The sequence below is a fragment of the Myotis daubentonii genome, chromosome 2 (genome assembly GCF_963259705.1).
Source record: "Myotis daubentonii chromosome 2, mMyoDau2.1, whole genome shotgun sequence".
Lineage (NCBI taxonomy): Eukaryota > Metazoa > Chordata > Mammalia > Chiroptera > Vespertilionidae > Myotis > Myotis daubentonii.
In genome coordinates, this window is record NC_081841.1 from 79,061,060 (window position 1) to 79,081,642 (window position 20,583).

Sequence of the window (20,583 nt, forward strand, 5' to 3'; positions counted from 1 at the left end):
GGGGCAGACCTAACAAAGATGGCATCTTTAAAAAACGATTAAAAAAATATATGCACCCTCATAAGTAGTTTTTAAAAGATCAAAATTCGCCAGTGTTCTAGAAAATGCGTCCCAAAGTGATTTGTCCATAAAAAAACAGCCTTCAAAACCCAATGCGGGATACATCTGGCAGAAAAATGTCTCATCTCTTAAACAAATCCCCTTTTCTCCTCCTTTCTGTTCAACTTCCACTGCTTATTCCTAGAAACACCCAGAGAACAGTGGGACTGAGACCCAGCCTACTTCTCTTGGCCTTTGCCAAGCTGAAGGCTCACACCAAAGATTGTTCCTTAAGAACCTCTGCTACAATCAGAAAACTGATCTCTAATTTCTGGGACCTGCCAAAAAAATCCTAGTTCCCTCCCCGAGGGGCCTGCGGGCTCTGTAAAGGAGCAGAGGGCAGTGGACCTGGCCCAGGCTGGAACACCAGGATGTGCAAAGGGGCCCTTTCTAAAGAAAAACACCCAATGCCTCATAGGCTGAAGTTTAACCTACGGGCAAAGGCATGTAGCAGCTGACATACACCGAAAAGGTGCTTCTCTCCCAATTTTTAACCATAAAGGAAACAGAGAGGAGGAGAGTCTAGAGAATTTGACCTCCTCTCCCTTCCAAGACCATACTCTAGGGCAGAGATGGCGAACCTATGACACGCGTGTCAGAGGTGACACGCGAACTCATTTTTTTGGTTGATTTTTCTTTGTTAAATGGCATTTAAATATATAAAATAGTATCAAAAAATATAAGTCTTTGTTTTACTATGGTTGCAAATATCAAAAAATGTACATGTGTGACACGGCACCAGAGTTAAGTTAGGGTTTTTCAAAATGCTGACACGCCGAGCTCAGAAGGTTCACCATCACTGCTCTAGGGCCTAGAATCTAGGGCTAGGCCAAAACCAGTTTCCAGAGTCACAGACATTTGGTCACAGGGTACAGTCTTTACGGGATAAAGCTCCTACTCCTGGGCAGCCTGGCTCATGGCTGCTTAACCGAAACTTTCACCCCCATGTGCAGAGTGCTTAAGAATCACTAGGGAAATTACTTTTTTAAATTCGACTTGTCACTGACAAATACTTCAATAGGATCTTCTAGAAACTGCCTAGAGGCACACCCCCACCTCCCCCACACCTCCCAGTTCAGGATCACAGATCCTTCCAGGTGACGGGCTCCTTGCCAGACTTCAGCAGCTAGTTGGTTTTAGAGAAATGCTTGCATCCAAAGAACCCTCTGTACACTGACAGCGGGAAGGGGCGGGCAGTGTGCAGCACGTGGCGGCGCTTCCTAGATGGCACTGCCCTTCTGATATAGGATCCCCAGAGCAAGAAGACAAGGCCATTCGACTTCCCATTGAGCCAGGACACACCCGTATCGGTAAATTACTCCCAACCTTTCTCTTTATGAGAATCGGCCTGATGTGCTCTGACCGTGAGGACAGCAGTGAGTAGAAGACACCTTGCTTGGTCCACCCAGATAAATCTCCATGACCAGGAGGAACATAACCATCAGTGTCTGCAGACAGCTCTTTAGACATGTTTTCCAAACTGGGTGGAGGTGGAACAGCTCTTTGAACACTAACGCAGAGCCCCTGGGTCTATGATAGGGATCCTGTCCCAGGATGACAGCCTTCACGTCTCTTATGTCACACATTTGGGTCCATGTGAAGACTTGGTGTGGGGGTGGATAAACAGCGTAATGTCCTCGTTCTTCCGCAACAAATCCCGTTAGCTTTATAAACTATGGTTTTCTGAACTCTCCACTGAGGTGCTTCCATCTCTCACTGAAACCCATTGGCCATGTGCTAGGCACCTCCTGCTCTGCCGGGGCCTTCTTGGCCAGGCTGGCTGCTGCATCCCCGCTCTTCTCACGGGCCTCTGGGAGAAGGAATCGAGCATCTTCTGGCCGATCATGCCGAAGTCCAGGGGGAAGAAATGGGCCCGGGGACCTGCCAGGCTGGCCTGAAAATTTTATTGCAAATGGAATTGTAACATAAGCCTAGACAATACATAAGAATTAGACTATTAAAAGCTTTGTTTCTTACATTATATAAATCCAAATGTGAAGGACAGATTGCAGAGAGTGATTGGGTTTAGAGTGATACAAAAGAAAATAAAGCCAAAACAGGCCCTACCTCCTTTTTAAAACCTATTTTTTATTACTAAAGTAGGCAAGAGCGATTTTTTTTTGTTCCTATATCTAATTTCCTAACAAAAGTATCTAGCACCTGTTAACGTCTAGTGTTAGATGGCAGGATCTGACCTTTGTTTATACTTTGTTTATACTGTTTGCTGATAAGTATAGTGATCATAATTATCCAAAGCTTTGAATTAGGTCCTTCTGGGAATTATCAATTGCTTAATATTTTAGTGGAAATTGATTTAATTCAAATACTCTCATGGTAATCAGAGCACTTGTATTTAGCTTACTGTGTATCTTGGTCTGAATTCATCTGCATTGTATACTTAACAATGATTTACTCATTGTCTACTATGAATAAGATATGAGGGACTTGTGGTGAATCAAGTGTTACTCCAGACCTTGCCTTCAAAAATGCATGGACCTTAGTACAGTGTCCTTAATGAATGTAATTAAATAGCCATAATATCAACTAAAGGACTTGTATGCATGCATATAAGCATAACCAATGGACATAAGACACTGGGGAATAGGGGAGGCTAGGGGACTGTCTAGGGCGGGGGGGAAAATGGACACATATGTAATACCCTTTGTATTACTTTAAGCAATAAAAAAATAAATAAATAAATAAATAAATAAATAAATCTTTGCCTGCTTTTGCTGCCAAAAAAATAAATAAAAATAAATAAATAAATAAATAGCCATAATACAAGGTAGAAGGTGATTTGTCCTAAGAAGGAAGATATTATTTTCTCTGTAATAGAAGAGGACAAATTCCAGGGAGAAATTATCATGTGAATCAACTATTAAGAAATCAGTAGAATCTAGTTGTGAGAAAACACCTGGAATGAAACAAAATGAGAGGGAGGAATTCCAAGAGAATATCTGGAGTTCAAGCAGAGTGTCTGAAGGGGAAATGTAAGGAATAATGTGAAAAATGTGAGTGTGATTAGAAATGCTTTCACATGATTACAGGAAAACTGAAATTCACTTAGGATCTTGCATCGGGAACTGGAAAATCAGACTCGGATGGGAAGTCTAGATATCTGTGACCATCCTTTATGCAGAAACCTTGATTAGGAAAAATAAAATAGGAAATCTTGCTGCTTAATCCAGCACAATCTAGTTTACCCATATTTGAGTATATTTAAGACAATATTCTTGTAGAAACCAAAAATATTCTCTATATCATAAATCATAGAAACAATGAGTAAGAGGAACTTGAGTTATACAAAATAAACTAGAAAAAGTAACTATAGTACTAAGGACAGTAACTAATATTTATATATTGCTTACCAGAGCCAGGGACTTTTTCTGAATATTTTACATATATGAACTTGATTTATATAATTTTTTAATATTTTTTATTGGTTTCAGAGAGGAAGAGGGAGAGAGAGATAGAAACGTCAATGATGAGAGAATCATTGATGGGCTGCCTCCTGCAAGCCCCTTACTGGGGATGGTGTCTACACCCGGGCATGTGCTCTTGACCAGAATCGAACCTGGGGCCTTACAGTTCATAAGCTGAGCCAAACCAGCTAGGGCTTGATTTATATAATTTTATCCCACTTTACAAATTAAGAAAGTGAGGCACAGAAAGATCAAAGTAACTTGCTCAAGATAATGTAACTGGAGCAGGTATTTGAAGCCTCACAAATATTAATTCAAGTCCAATAGTTAGCCAGTTATGTTTTAAAATTAGTATTTTTTGAGAAATATTTCAAAAAAATAATAAGAAGAATTATTATAAACAAACTTTCTGTAGTATTTTTCACTGAAAACAACTTACTTGAAAGAAAAATTTGTTTAATTATAATTTCTAAATGAGAAAACATATTAATGAAAAAAGAATAAAAATATGAATAACAATGTGTTGCTTTAGCTCTTTCTTGCTTATTTATATTTTCATATGATTATTCATCTTTAACATCTTTTGGGAATGTCTTAAACATAACTGATTCTTCAAATGATTCCTTGATGGCTGACCAGAAACTAGCTCTATTTCAGAATCTAGATATTCCAGTAAAAATATTTTACCAGTCTAGCCTGGATCCTCAAACAATCTTGGATCTTCTGAGAAAAGAGAGAATCTGTTCAGTCTGATTGTCCTTAAATAAATGGGCCATGAGCTTGTAATTAAATCAGATGTAGTTCGTTTGAATCTCACCAATCACAAACTGAAAAATGTTCCTTGTGGCTATAAAAATGATCTCCATGTAATTCAAGAATTTTCATTTGTTTGATAACAGGGAAATAGATTTAATAATTCAAGTATCTCATTTATTTCTATCTGAAGCTCAGTTAATTAGGATTTGCCCAATCTAATTCCCTTTCCATTCTTATTTCTGAGGAACATCATGGCATGGGAGCATTCAGGCATCAGGCATCTAAAGGGTCTTGGGTAGTGTGTGTTTAGGCCACAGTGTCTTTTTTTCTTTTCTTTTTAAATATATTTTATTAATTTTTTACAGAGAAGAAGGGAGAGGGATAGAGAGCCAGAAACATCGATGAGAGAAACATCGATCAGCTGCCTCCTGCACGCCCCCCAGTGGGGATGTGCCCGCAACCAAGGTACATGCCCTTGACTGGAATTGAACCTGGGACCCCTGAGTCTGCAGGCTGATGCTCTATCCACTGAGCCAAACCGGTTTGGCAACAGTGTCTTTTTTTCTTGATGGTCTTTGCTAAGGGGTAGTTATTTCCAGTTGTTTCCCCAGTTCCTACTGTTGCCATGTCTGACGGATTTCCAAGGCCTCTATTTCAGATTTTGTCTCCCTGTCTCCAAACCAAGGATTCTTCTGATGTAATAGCCCATTCAGCCATCTCCATATCCATGTGGAGTCAGAATTTCTCTGTTGCCTTCTGAGAACCACTGGAGGGTGTGTGGAAAGCCCACAAGCTCATCCACCAAGACTTTGCTCAAACATTGCTACTTTATCACTGTCATGCCATGTTTGATAATGGGATGCTCTGCCAGGTTACAGCCTGAGAAGCTGGGAGAGCTTTCCCTCTGCTTGAGGACACCTACAGTATTAACCAAGATTCTATCATTCTTCTTGATAATACTTGCTCCACCACCCCAGTACTTTTCACCAATCCCTGTATTAGAATGAAATATACTTCTTTTTGACTCATGTTTTTTTCATTGAACACACCCCTTTATGACCATCTTCATAACACTCGTTATGCCATGTTTTTCAATCTAACTATTTTCTTCCATTCATCCTTTACTTCACATAGCATCCTCTTATAAAGATTCTTTATTGAAGGAATACAGTAAAATTATCCCCAATAATATTTAAAATTTAAAACTATGTTATATGTTTTACTTTATTTCATTATACTTTGTGACCTTTGTGTTTTTGCAGTGCTAATTTGTTGTGCATGACAAACTTGTTACTGAAGATGTGTCCATTTCTGAATTTGTGTGTGGCATAGTCTATTTAGCTGCTAGAAATTTTTTCAGAGTATAAATAACTTGACCAATGAACTGTCACAAAAGATATGTTTAAAATAACTGAAATGATTGTGATTTTTGTTATGATTATATGTTCATCAAAGCTCATTCATGAAACAAGCCTGAGGCAATATGATGTCATTTTTCAATGACCCACTCTTCCTTGTTCCGCATTCTCTATGGACAAAGAAAATATTTTTTAAATTCCTATTAACTTCCTTATACCAATAAATACTATGCAATATATTAAAAAGTGACCCATTTTAATGTAGTGCCCCAAATACCAAGCAATATAGAAAAGTTCCTTCTTAGATTGAGAGAGAAGCTAAATTATCATTTGTCTATATTTGGGTCCAAATAATATATGACATTTAAAAATGAAATAGAATATTAAATAATGATCACATGTCAGTTAAAAGCATTCCACATTATACATAACTGGTTTATATTTTTCTGATTTTAATCTAGAACTCTTTTAGAAAGAGCCATACCCTCAACTCATAACGCATTTAACACAATCTCTGTTGCAGGTTACTTAGTTATAGAAAATCCATCAAGTAAGTTTATCAAATATCTTTTCTTCTTTTTGCATATTAACTTTAGACTCTCTGATTTGATGAATCATAATGTATGGTTCCTTTCTTGTATGTTTGTTAGAAAAATCTCCAGGCTGGATATAAATCATAAAAGCATGACTAATTGCATGGTAACTGGAGAAATGCTTTCTCTCTCTCTGGGGTGAAGTCTGCATGTCTGTATTTTAGCTTGGGAAGTAATACGGGGATATTTAAACTCCTTGGGGTTTAAAAGCCATGTCATTATGAGAATGAGGTCACTGCAATATTTTATATCTTCTAAAACCTTGTAATGTATAAAATGTTTTCTGTATGACAAAGAGGTATTATGTGCTTGAGGATTCAATGATAACTTTATGCCCCTACATTTACTTGAAAAACTTTCTTCATTAAAATGTTAAATCATTCACTTAAAGTCACTTAAAAATAGAAGGAATTTTGAGCCATGAATACAAAGAAAGTGCACTTAAAGGAGAAAAGTTAATTTTGTAAGTATGACAGAGTGACTTTATGGAGTTGGGTGGTTTATGGGGTTTGAAATGTCTGCTGTTCTTTAACTTGCTAACCAGTGCCATACTAAAGTGAAAGAACACAACCTAATGTGACTCCATTTTACACCTTTTCTTGCTTGGAGGCCGATCAGCAAGAAATCCTTCCTACAACATGTTGAAGAGCTTTGCACAAACAACAACCTAAAGTTTCAAGAAGAATTTTCGGTATGTTACTAACAGTTGTCACAACATTGCCAGACCTCTGGTCGTTTCATGTGTCACATTTCATGTCCACTTTAAGCATGCAAGGCCATGAAGGACTCTGGCCTTGATAATCAATACCCAATTACCAGGTTGATTGTTTGGATAGTAATGTTACACTGGGCGGCCTCTGGTGCAACCTGAACAGAATTATTCACCTACTGTGTCAGGAAAGGTGCACTTCTTCAGACCTCCTGGGGATAGCATCCTAGCCTCGTTTCTTCTCTGCTCTCTCATTCAGATGTAGACGCAAATTTATAGCACTTGTATTCATTACTTTTTGTTTGAGTATGGGGCTTGGGTTATGCCATAAATGCAGTTTATATTTAAGTAATTATTTTAAATATAGAAACTAAATAATTCCAATTTATATTTGCCAGCTTAGTTTATGTTTGTGGTATAGGTGAACCTGAGAGCAGAAGTTGATGTGTCCAGAGATTATACAAATAATGTTATTTATAGAACTGTCCAAAAATAAAAAATAGATAAGGAATGTCCATGTTTTACAAGGCCTATTTTTAAGTTACTATGAAAATAATGCTGTCTCATGTTATGGAAAGTTAGTAAAGAACTTGTCACCTAAAAACTATTTAAAAGTTAAGAATAGTTTTGTTGCTTTTAGCATTTTATATAGCTATAAAATTGAAGCTATTTTAAAATGAAAGGTAGATATCAGATCTACAAGTTATTTTAAGACTTATAAGCATCTTTCCTAACTTAGATGATTATTTTGTATTATGAAAATAAAGCAGATTTCTAAATGTCACCAAAACTGTTTTTTCATGAAATTCATATAGTGTGTGAACTTATGAAACAAAAAATTGAACAATTGGCTTGAATGATTCAGCATTATAATATTTCAGCCTCTCAGGGAATAATAACAAAAAATGTGAGAAGATTAATGGTATTTCCTACAGCTTTTTGGTTATGCTTCTTAAGTAATATTGGTCTGGACTTAACAAAATCGGTGGTACCATAAAACTCTTTTTAGCATTTACACAGCAGGAACTCTCAATTTTTCAGAAGCAAAAGTGTAATTTCACTAGAATAGAAGCGAATATAATTACATTATGCATGACTGAGTAGATGAAAAGTTTTATTAGCAATAACTTTTTCACATATATTATACTGAGAAAGTTTCTAGTTTAGTTCTTTTGGAGATCATGGTTTTAAGAACTTGGAGCGTTTTTTTATAAATACATAGGTTTTGTGTATATGTTATATATATGAAAGGGATTTGTTTTAATGTTTTTATCCTAATGCTGTATTAAGTTTGTTAAAGCAAAATTATGTTTTAATAAACAAATGCATGTTTGATGCATATATTTGAAAAAACTTCAGGTTATATTCACATATTATACTTTAAATATTTATAAGCTCATATCATATGACAGGCATTGTATTTGGCACTTTAATATATATCAATTCCATATTTAATATCTAAGTGACCTTGGGCAAATCACTTAAACTCTCTGTGCTTTGTTGTCCTCATCTATACAATGTTAGCATCTACCTCATTGAGTTGTGAAGACTAAAATGATTGAACATGTGTAATACTAAGAATAGTGGCTGGCACAAGTGTTAGCTATTATGACAATTACTCCTACCAGAAAGAAGTTCATATTATGATAACTGCAGATATGTATTTAAGATTATAGAGGCACTGTGTCATGACAGAGATATTCATTAAGAAATGAGGATAAACTCTGTAAGGATAGCAGTCAGAAAAGACTTCACAAAAAGGTGACCTTTGAGATGAATTTCGGACAGAAATCCAATGAGTACATGAAGGGAAAAAGGTATTCCAAAGAGAGGGAATGAATGCAAGAGCATAAGGGTGCAAAACGGTCCAACTGTGATCCCACTGAAAAGAGGAAACAGTAGAAGAAAGAGCTAACAGTAGGAAGGACGGTTGAGGCCATCAAGTGTAACATTACTATCCAAACAGTCAGCCTGGTAATTGTGTATTGATTATCAAGGCCAGAGTAATTTAAGTCTATAAATGGACATTTATATGTGAAATAATTACAGAAGTACCACTTTTCAGGTAATTTCCAATTCACTTTTCTTCTCCCCTCTCCCACATAGTTCTTTGTCTCTTTCAAATATGCTCCCAAAACTGTGACACATGGAAGCTACAGGATCCCTCTTTTTTTTTTCTAAGCCTCTGATGCCAACACCCCAGAATTCAGATGTTTACACTGTCCCTATGCTCTAACACTTACCCACCTGCATAAGACTGTCCAGATTTTCTTTTTGAGATAAAATAAGGTGGGAGGGAGAATTATTCAATTAAAATAAATAATTTATAATGATGTTGGATGAATTGTAAAAACAAATATTTTAGTAGCTTTTAAGGAATTTGGCAAATTGAGACATTTCTAAAATGAAAAATTATAAATTTCGAAAATGTAAATCTCAGCTCAACACAATAATGAATACTTTTTTAGCACCAACTTTCTTAATGATGAATAGATGATATCATGATTTTTCACCAAAATGTCAATAATAGATCTTCTTGACCCTTCATCTGTGTCTGATCATTCTTAATCACACCTTTGCATTCTACTCTCGATTTAAATGCCTTCAGAAAGCAGGAATTGACCTTTGGCATCTTCTCAAACTGACCAGTGTTGTACCAATTACTAGGCATGAAATCACACTGCCTGAGGAGAAAAAACAAAAAATAAATCACTGGCCTCCTTTCCCCTCCTAAGTAGACATTAAAATATTAAATGATATTATATGTGTATATAATAAAACCACTAAGAAAATATGGGAAAGGGATACTAACATGGTTGCCACATCTTAGACCTTCCCAAAGTATAAAGAAATTATACCAGAGAGCAATAGCCCAACTGACCACTTTGATTCAGGATATTTTCAGTGAAATTTTACATAAGTTCATTAAGGTTAATTATACCTTGTTTCTACAGTTCTGAGGAGAGTTTTCAATTTAAATATAAAAGAGTTTAGAAAAAAGAATGCTCTTTTACTAAGTGGAATTTCTTGTTTACCTTTGACATCAATGTAAACTGTGCAATGACTTCATTCCACAGGAATTACCAAAATTTCTTCAGGATCTTTCCTCAACTGATGCCGATCTGCCTTGGAACCGAGCAAAAAACCGCTTTCCAAACATAAAACCATGTATGTGCCCTTACCATCTCTGGTTTTAGCTGTGAAATGCTTTAACATGACAACAAAATGCATCTTAGCTTTTTTTCATTTCTTAAATATATTTTATTGCATATTAATTAAATTATAATAATGTGTTTTATTAGCAGCAACTTTCAAATTATAGCATTTTTGCTTTGTTAATTTTATTAAAGTTAACATACATGGTCTGCAGCTTGTCACACAAGGTTCACTTAATGCAGGTGCAAGAAACTGTAGACCTAATAGTTTTTCAGCTTTGTAATTTAACCCAAGTAACAAAACTCTAACATCTTCCTACCGACATAGTATTCAAATAAAAAGAGAAAGTTCACGTGCAACTTTGTGCATTAGTTTCCCTTAAGAGAATTGCGTTGTTTTCTTATGGAATATAAAAAATGTATTGCAAAATATTCATTGAGAACCAAATATATTGAATAAAGTTAATGTACATTTATGCTTACCAGGATTGGTTTTACAAATAAGGCTGAACTGTGCCTTACCATACTAAAAATGGCTTTGTTTTTCAATCAATAAGAAAAACAAAACATATTATTGCTTTAAGAATTAAAGAAAAAAACATAACATACTTCTGTTAATAATAGCTATATATATGATGTTGTATTTTTGAACATGTTTCTGCTATCTATATTCTAATTTAATGCTCTTTATATTGTGAAATAAAAAGTGCCACTTGTGATGTTTTTAAATATTGTCAATTTTTTTAAAAAATCTAAAGTTTTAAAATATTTTTAATTTTAAAGTAAATATAATTTTTCTCTTTGTGTTATGCCTTTTCAAAGCTATATTGGGGAACATTCCTTACTTAAAAACTGAACTTTTCTGTCTAAAAAGACATGGACTTAGAGAAGGACACAGTCACAGAATGTAAAGTCACAAAGTATATGGATAGGGAGAAATGGGCCAAATTCTGATATTCTAGAACTAGAGGATAACTGAGACATGAAATAAAAAATTTAAGGAAACATGATATAGGAGGTAGTAATCTAATGGAATCTGCTAATTCCCAAGAATTAGAATAGGATGAAAATACAAATAACTTTAATCCTAAAATCCTTTCTGGAACAAAACAAATCGTAAGTAAATGACTTTAAGAGCAGTTGACAAATAAGACCTTATAGAAAATAAGAAATGTTTTACATCTCCAAACTTTTATGATATAACCTTTCTAAACAGGCCGTTTGGTCTTCCCTTTAAGAGAGTTAACTTGGGTTGGATGCCTCATAAGTTTAAGAGTTATAGAAATTACATTTTTATACTCATCTGTACCTAAATTTCTTCCAGACTATCTAGTTCATGCACACTCAGTGATATTCTGTGAAAATAAATACTATAGTTTGATTGAAGGACAGTTACTATATAATATTTAATATTTGTTTACAATTATATATTTGGTTGAATGGATTTATTATATGTCAGTATATGTAAAATAAGTAAATCAAATATGTCTGATTAGTTGTCAAGCATCAAAGGATATTTAATTTAAATATGTAAAATTTTTTTAGATATTTTAAATGTGATATTTCAATCTTTTATTATTAAGATTTCACTGCATTATTATCTGGATTCACATCATAGCTATGAAATAGCCAGACAGTACTAACTTATTACTTATAGGATAAAATGAGAATAAGGATGGTTGATGGGAGTAAACAAACAACCTTAGAAGAAGAAGAACTGAGGCACATGATTATTCCAACTCTTGATTTCTGAGGCTATGACAAAAAAAAATAATTGTTAGTGATGGACTTACGTTGTAAATTAATGATGTTCTGGAATATTAGAATGGAAAGTTCATGCTTTCTTTTTTTCTTTGCTAGAGTCAAATGGATAATATCCAGTTGTTTTCTGCTTTCTTCTTAATTTCAGTACTAAAAACCTATGGTACTTTTTCAAATAATATATTACATCTATATCTATGGATTTGTACGGGGAAACCCTTTTCTTAACTGTCCTCTTAAAGCAGTGGTTCTCAACCTGCTGGCCCTTTAAATACAGTTCCTTATGTTGTGACCCAACCATAAAATTATTTTTGTTGCTACTTCATGACTGTAATGTTGCTACTGTTATGAATCGTAATGTAAATATCTTATATACAGGATGGTCTTAGGCAACCCCTGTGAAAGGGTCGTTCGATCCCCAAAGGGGTCACAACCCACAGGTTGAGAACCACTGTCTTAAAGAGTTGGAGGTCCTATAAGAAATAATTTTGTTAGGTAAAATTTTATATTTTCCCAGAATGTTATTAGAATAATTTTTTAATTCAACTAACACATACCCTCTGTATAGTAATAAAAAAAATAAGTTAAGAATACATGGGTTCTAATCGAATACCCTGGGTTGTGATCCTATTTACCCACTAACTACTTTAGTGACTGGACATATTATTTGTGGTTTCTATCTCTTAAGGTTATTGTGAGGATCAGATGAAATAATCATGTAAATCAATTTGCCCAGAAGTAAAACAGGAAAAACACTCAATATGTTCTTACGATTGTAAATAATCAGTAGGTTGCTTATCTTACAAAAAAAATGCTAACTTTCTGAGTGACTAAGACTTAGGAATAGGCCCTTATGATCTATAGTCTGGGAATAACAAGATCACTTTCCTCGCCTGGGTTAAATGGCAAGTGGTAAACTCACAGCCACCTCTATGTCCAGTACATCCACCACCCACCCCTTCTCACACACACAGAATAAGCAAATGAATTTAGACTAAATATATTTACCCATTATGTGTGCAAAGAAGCCATAAAGCCACAGAAAGGTTTTTTCTCCTGTAGAGAATGAATTCATTTTAATAGAATCTGAATTTCAGCCTGAGCCAGATCAGTGAAGTGCATTGTTTCCCTCGAGTAATGTAGGAAGTAGAATTTCAAATATCACAGTGCATTTTAGAAGATATTAGCTTACAGGGCTTTAAGATGCTAGAATTAGCCACAAATACTTGCAGAAGAGATTTGCAAATCTCTGCTTGACAGGACATCATGACCTTCAGGAGTGTTCCAACACTAGGAATAAAAAATTAACTTGTTGTTGACTCAGATAGTTACAAACAGACGTATCGAGTGAATAGAAACCTTCCTTAGTTAGGACTAGCCACCATGTCATTAAAATAGATTGATCATACCAAATTCAGAATCTTTGGAACATAATCAGCAGCATGGATTTGCTAAACATTTCCCATCTCTAACTTTAAAACCATTGTGCAAGTCATTAGTTACTAACAATCTGGCTATGTCATTTTTACATATAACATGGGCTCAAGTTTTAAGAATATGAAAAAACGTATTGAATGCTTACCATAAGCTTTATGTAAGTTTTCCTCAAGAGGATTCTACAAAATAAATATAGCTACATATTATAGCTGAGGTAACAAAGGAGGATAGTAGACAGATCATCTGGAATTCAAACCCAAACTCATTTTCCCATTTTTCCTCCGGTATTGAGTGTCTTCTCATTAAGGTTTAAAAAAATCATTCAAAATAATTAATTAGTAATAATATATTATTTTTATTATTCCCATGTCTATCTAAAATTAGTACTGGAAATTGTAATTATATTACCAACTTGGTAAAAAAAAATCTTCAGGGGAAAAAAATCTAATATTTTGAGGAAAAGTAATAGGAGTTATTTACATTTTCCAAATCTTAAAAAATTCTAATAATTAAAAGTTTGGTATTAAATCAAGAATAAGCACATAAATTAATAGAAGAGAATAAGTACTCCAGAAATAGATGTAAATAATATAGAGAAATCTAGTGAATTAATAAAGTAATATTTTGAATTAGAAGGGGAAGGAGGAATGTTAAAAAAATGGGGTCTATTTGTTGTTTCAAATGGCAACAAGCAAACAAACAATAAAGAATAGATTTTACTTCATTCTGTAAAATAAATAAATAAATAAATAAATAAATAAATAAATCCCTATGGATTGAAATACTTAAAGCAAAAGCAAAAAAAGCATATTAAAGTTCCAGAAGAAAGTATTAATTTGTGAAAATAGGAATATTGTTGACAAATACCTTCGCATGAATAATAAAAGCAGCTATAATGAAGCCATAATAAAAAGAAATGAGAAATTGGATTACAAAAAATATATATTTTATGTAGGATAAGATAGCTAGCTAGATTGATAGAGTAAAAGACAAACAAGAAAGGGGAAAAGTTTAATACATAATACAATAGGACACATGTAACTTTTGTTTTTAGTATAAAGTATTTTTAATAGGAAAGTAGTATAGTATGAAAAGGAAATAATAGAAAAGGCCAATAAACAAGCAAAGAAGCCGAATTTTAATTATAGTTAAGGGGATAAAAATAAATATTATGAGATATCAATTTGTGTCAGAAGTTCATAAATTAAAATGTTTGATAATGTGTGGTAGTGAAAATAAGAGGAAACAGAATTGTTCGAACATTTTTGTTCAGAGTATGAATTGGTATAATTACCAATTTGGGATTATCTTTCAAAATTTTAAATGCACATTATGATTTGGGAATATTACTGCTGGGAATATATAAATATGCTCCAACATATATGCAAAAACTTCAGTTATCTTTATTCAGCATTTTATAAAACCAATAACATTAATTCAAACCTTTAAATATGATGTAACCAAACAATGAAATACTACATGGATTTTTAAAATAATGAGCTAGATATCATTGTTTACATTAATATGGAATGATACAGGTAAATGAAAAAAGCAGTTTGTGATTAATTTTCTATGAGTATGTACAAAAAACTCTGGAAACATATGCAAGGACATATTAATAGTCATTGTCTCTAGGTAGTGGAAATATGTGATAAAATGGAACTTCTACTTTACTTTTATACCCATCTGTAATGTTGAATGTTATATCATGAACTTCATTTATTGTAAAAATGTAGTGGCAAGTTAAAATGGAATTAGTATTGATTTCTTACATTTTTTTTCTAGATAATAATAACAGAGTGAAGCTGATAGCTGATGCTAGTATTCCAGGATCGGATTATATTAATGCCAGCTATGTTTCTGTAAGTTGTTAATTTTATATATTTTATATTTTTATAAAACATAGACACTGAAATTATATTACTTTTCTAACTATTTAAAACAACAAACTCATTATAATCTCTATGGATCTTGATGTGCCAGTTTCTTACAACTATATACCCCCATGTTATAGAGAGGGAAATGGAGGCTTCTAATAGAGATTTTAACCTACCAACAATCATTTCACTAATAAGTGACAGAAGTACAACTTCAGGTTATATATCTGCTTTTTACTATTTCATAAGCTTTTTCAATGTATTCTCTGTATACAAGGCCTGCCAGTTTCTCTTTCAAAGAAAAATTAGTCAAATGGACAGTCCTGTCCATATAATATAAAAGTCTCTTATGCTTTTCTTCCCTTCTAGATTTGCTCTCCTTCAAGGGTACCATGATGCCATGTTCTTTTTTCTATATTCACCTACTTGTAGAATGTAAACTCTGTTGTAGCTACTCAATAAACATATCTTACATGAACCAACATGGGGGAAATTGTGATATGCCTAATAGGCTGTCTTACACATCACAGATAATAAATGCTTGCTGAGTTGTATTAAAACAGAACGAAACCAAATTGTTCCAGAGATCTCTTTTTCCCTCTCATTCTCCATGGCTCTTTTTTTTTTGTCAAAACTCATCCCCATCATGTGTACATAGGAACCTCATAAGCACCCAAGATCTTCACTTGACACAACCATGACATCTCAGAGTAGAACTGCCCTTGTGGTTCATTCAACAATTCACCTTGAATGCTTTCTTAAAAATTCCTGACAATTAGATGTTAGCCTCTTTGGCACTGATTGTCTACTTTCTTCTAAGGCAGATGATTCTATTTCTGAACAACTAATGTATAGTTTTTTTCTTTAACGAGATATGTTTATATTTTTCTTCCACTGGCTCCAATTCTAATACATAGCAAGGCTAACCATCTTTATCATGATAAGTTTACAGATACTTGAGGGTTTCCTCTCCTGCTCACTCGCATAGGTCATTTATTCTTTTCTTATTCATAGGTCTTCTCACCCAGGCCTGCCATTGTCTTTGGTCCCATTGGGGCTTTGCTTCTGTGATGCTGAATCCCTTCCCTGACATCAAACATAAGTGTCCTATGTCCCATTACCCGCAAGACTCTGTTGGGGAGGCAACTCATTCTAACTTCTATCTTGGCTGACAATCACTAGCCGATATAATAAAAGCCTAAATTATCAATATCTTCATCCCTCTGCCTTTGGCTGTTCTTTGGAATTGTGCTCCTGGAACATGGACTCACAAAGAGTTTGGAAAATTTTTATGAAAGATGGACTGTGGATGTCTTGCCAAGTGCCTTGGTTGGTTGGAGCATCATCCCATGTTCCAAAAGGTTGCAGGTTTGATATAGAGTTAGGGCACATACCTAGTTTGCTGTGAGTTCAATCCCTGATCTGGACGTGTACAGGAGGCAACCAATCCATCTTTCTCTTTCATATCAATGTTTCTCTCTCCCCCCGCCTCTCTCTCTCTCTCCCTCTCTCTCTCGCTCTCTCTCTCTTCCCTCCTCCCCTTCTACTTTCTGAATATAACCTGGAGTGAGGATAAAAAAAAAAAAGGGCTGTGGGACAGAGGTGGGGAGAAAAAGGTATACTGCATGCCTGTAAACAGCCACTAAGTATACAAATGCGTATAGCAATGTTTTCAAGAGAGCAAAAATAAGAACATTATGTAATGAGACAAGCGGAGGGCCCCAAACCCTCAAAACTATCTATCCTGTCAACAAGATGACTGAAATTACATTAACTTGAGAATAACTTTTACCATAATTAGAGATGGATGATGAAAGGTTAGGATGCAAAACATCCCTTAAAATCGTTCCCATTTTGATAGAATCCTATATAAAAAGAGGTAATATGCAAATTAGCCCTCATATCCTCACAAGATGGCTGCCTACTACCAGGCTGGCAGGGGGGTTAGTGAGGGACCACCAATTGACTGAACGAGCAGGCTGCGTAGGGTGACCAGGACAGCAGGGGACGCAATTAGGGACAACCAGGCCAGCAGAGAGGGGCAGTTGGGGGTGACCAGACTGGCAGGGGGGTTGTTGGGGGCGATTAGGCTGGCAGGGGGGCAGTGAGGGGTGAGTAGGCTGGTGGGGGGAGGCAGTTGGGGGCAATTAGGCTGGCAGAGGGGGAAGTTAGGAACAACCAGGACAGCAGAGAGGGGCAGTTGGGGGTGACCAGACTGGCAGAGGGGGGCAGTGAGGGGTGATCAGGATGGTGGGGGAGGGGCAGTTAGGGGCGACCAGACAGGCAGGCAGGTGAGGGATTAGGAGCCAGCAGTCCAGGGTTGTGAGAAGGATGTCCGACTGCCGGATGTTTGACTGCCGGTTTCGGCCCCATCCCTGGCAGTCGGACACCCTCTGAGGGTCCTGGATGGAGAGGGTGCAGGCTGGGCTGAGCCTCCCCCCCCCCTGCACGAATTTCATGCACTGGGCCTCTAGTATTAAAATACTTAAGGACACTGAGTCCTTGAAAAAGTGAAATGCAAATCGACTGAATGGCAGAACAACCAGGGGTGGGGCCAGTGAGCAGGCGGTGCCAGGCCAGCCAAGGTGGGTGCCAGTGGGCAGAGGAAGGGAATGGCAATGGGGGGGGGGGTGGTGACCAGTGGCAGCAGCAGCGTGATGAGGGGGGAAGAGCTGCCCCCTGGTGGTCAATGCACTCCCACAAGGGGAGCGCTGCTCAGCCACAAGCCAGGCTAAAGGCTGGCAAGCACAGCAGTGATGGTGGGAGAGCTAAGGACATCCACAGCAGTGGTAAGCCACAGTTGGACATCCCCTGAGGGCTCCCGGACTGCAAGAGGGTGCAGGCCAGGATGAGGTACCTTCCCCCCCACCCCAGGGCACCGATTTTCGTGCACCAAGCCTCTAGTATTTTATAACTTGGTAATTATAATTAACTAGAGGCCCAGTGCACAAAAATTGTGCACTCGGGGGGAGGGGGGGTCCCTCAGCCCGGCCTGTGCCCTCTCACAGTCTGGGACCCCTCAGGAGATAACGACCTGCTGGCTTAGGCCTGCTCCCGGGTGGCAGAGGGCAGGCCCAATCCCTAGGTGCAGCCCCTGGTCGGGCTCAGAGCAGCGCCGATTGGGGAGTTGGGGCGCCTTCCCCTGTCATGCACAGAGCAGGGCAGATTGGGAGGTTGCGATGCCACCCTCAGTCACGCTCAGGGTAGGGCCTACTGGGGGGTTGGGGCACCGCCCCCTGTCACGCTCAAAGCAGGGTCGATGGGGAGGTTGCGGTGCCACCCTGTCATGCACAGAGCAGGGCCCGTGGGGGGGGGGGGTTGGGGCGCCACCCTCTATCACCCACAGAGCAGGGCCAATCAGGTGGTTGGGGTGCCGCCACTCTCAAACTCAGGGCAGGGCCAATCGGGAGGTTATGGCTCTACCCTGTCACACACAGAGCAGGGCCCATGGGGGGCGGGGGGGGGGGGGTTGGGCGCTGCCCCCTGTCACGCTGATCCTGGTGCCGGGAGGCCTCGCAGCTCTGCTGATCCTGGTGCTGGGAGGCATATTACCCTTTTACTATATAGAATAGAGGCCTGGTGCATGGGTGGGGCTGGCTGGTTTGCCCTGAAGGGTGTCCTGGATCAGCGTGGGGGTCCCCACTGGGGTGCCTGGCCAGCCTGGGTGAGGGGATGATGGCTGTTTGCAGCTGGTCACACCCCCTTCAGGGGTCCCCACTGGGGTGCCTGGCCAGCCTGGATGACGGGCTGATGGCACAGTGGTTAAACAACCATATCTTTATGGGTCCCACCTGATATTCCCAGTACCCACCTGGCACCATGCATAGTTATTACATTATTAGCTATGTTTCCTATGCCATACTTTACATCCCCATAACTATTGTGTAACTACTAATCTGTACTTCTCAATCCCATAACCTTTTTCACCCAGTCCTCCAAACTGCCTTCCCTCTGGCAACCATCCGCCTGTTCTCTGTATCTGTAACCCACATTACTCTTGGTTCTGAGCTCTAGAGAATAAACACTAACACCACAGTTTAAGTAGATAAGGAATTTCTTAGAGGAAGAGAATGAAAATTTCTGTAAAACCCATGAATATATGACAGAAACAGTGGAGTGGGTAAGCGTACTGGCTCTGGACTCACCAACTGTGAGACCTTGAGCAAACTCACATTTCTAAGCTTCAGTATCATCATTTATAAAATGAGGATAATAATAGTACTTATTCACAAGGGTTTTGGAAGAAATAAGTTAATTAAAATATTTACTAAAAATTGCTTAGTATATTTTCTGGCATAAAGTAAGCATTTGATTAAGGTCAACGTTATTGCTGTTTCTTTTTTATGTAGTCCATGTTTTTTTGAAAAGTTAGAAATAAATTTCAAGAACAGTTAGTTTGTTTAATATATCACATTGTGAGATTAAAATTAGGTGTTGGACATTTTAAGTATCTAATATTATTTAGCATTCAAACTGTATAATATTTTAAAATATTAAACTATTTTACAACTGGTATATTTTTCATATACTGCTCAATAACTAATGCAGACTGGTGCAGCCACTGTGGAAAACAGTATGGAGTTTCCTCAAAAAATTAAAAATGGAACTCCCATTTGACTCAGTAATCCCACTTCTAGGAATATATCCCAAGAAATCAGAAATACCAATCAAACAGACATATGCACCCCTATGTTCATAGCACAATTCACAATAGCTAAGATTTGGAAACAGCCTAAGTGCCCATCAGTAGATGAGTGTATTACAAAACTGTGGTACATCTACACAATGGAATACTATGCTGCTGTAAAAAAGAAGGAGTTCTTATCATTTGCAACAGCATGGATGGACCTGGAGAGCATTATGCTAAGTGAAATAAGCCAGTCAGAGCAAAATAAATACCACATGATCTCACTCATTGTGGAATATAATGAACAACATAAACTGATGAACAAAAACAGATCCAGAGACAGAGAAGCATCAAACAGACCATCAAACCTCAGAGGGAAGGCTGGGTAGGCAGGGGGCTAAGAGATCAACCAAAGGACTTATATGCATGCATATGAGTATAACCAATGGACACAGACAGTAGGGGGATGAGGGCATGTTCTGGGAGTGGGAGTGGCCAGGGAGAGGTCAATGCGGGGGAGGGGGGGCGGGAGGAGACATCCTATCTAATAAAAGAGAAACATGGTAATTGGCGTACGACCGATACCCTTTTCATTGGCTAATCAGCGAGTTATGCAAATTAACTGTCAGCCAAGATGGCGGCCGGCAGCCAGGCAGCTTGAAACTAACATGAGGCTTGGTTGCCTCAGTGACGGAGGAAACCAACGTTCCCCGCCTGCCGCTGCCTCTGAGCTGGCAGTTTAAGAAACATTGTAACAAATACGCCCAACTTCAGCCAGCAGATTGGCAA

General features: G+C 37.3%; 1 protein-coding gene and 1 pseudogene across 1 annotated transcript in view; one reads left to right on the forward strand and one right to left on the reverse strand.

Annotated features, from left to right (window-relative positions):
• The window catches only part of PTPRQ (protein tyrosine phosphatase receptor type Q), a 268,878-nt gene that overhangs the window by 234,000 nt on the left and 14,295 nt on the right, over positions 1-20,583 (forward strand). Inside the window, exons 53-56 of the mRNA XM_059683707.1 lie at positions 6,159-6,185; positions 6,838-6,919; positions 10,015-10,105; positions 15,076-15,152. Of these exons, the coding sequence (XP_059539690.1) occupies positions 6,159-6,185; positions 6,838-6,919; positions 10,015-10,105; positions 15,076-15,152 (277 nt within the window). The remainder of the gene's footprint in view (positions 1-6,158; positions 6,186-6,837; positions 6,920-10,014; positions 10,106-15,075; positions 15,153-20,583) is intronic.
• On the reverse strand, positions 858-1,987 carry LOC132226195 (uracil-DNA glycosylase-like; annotated as a pseudogene).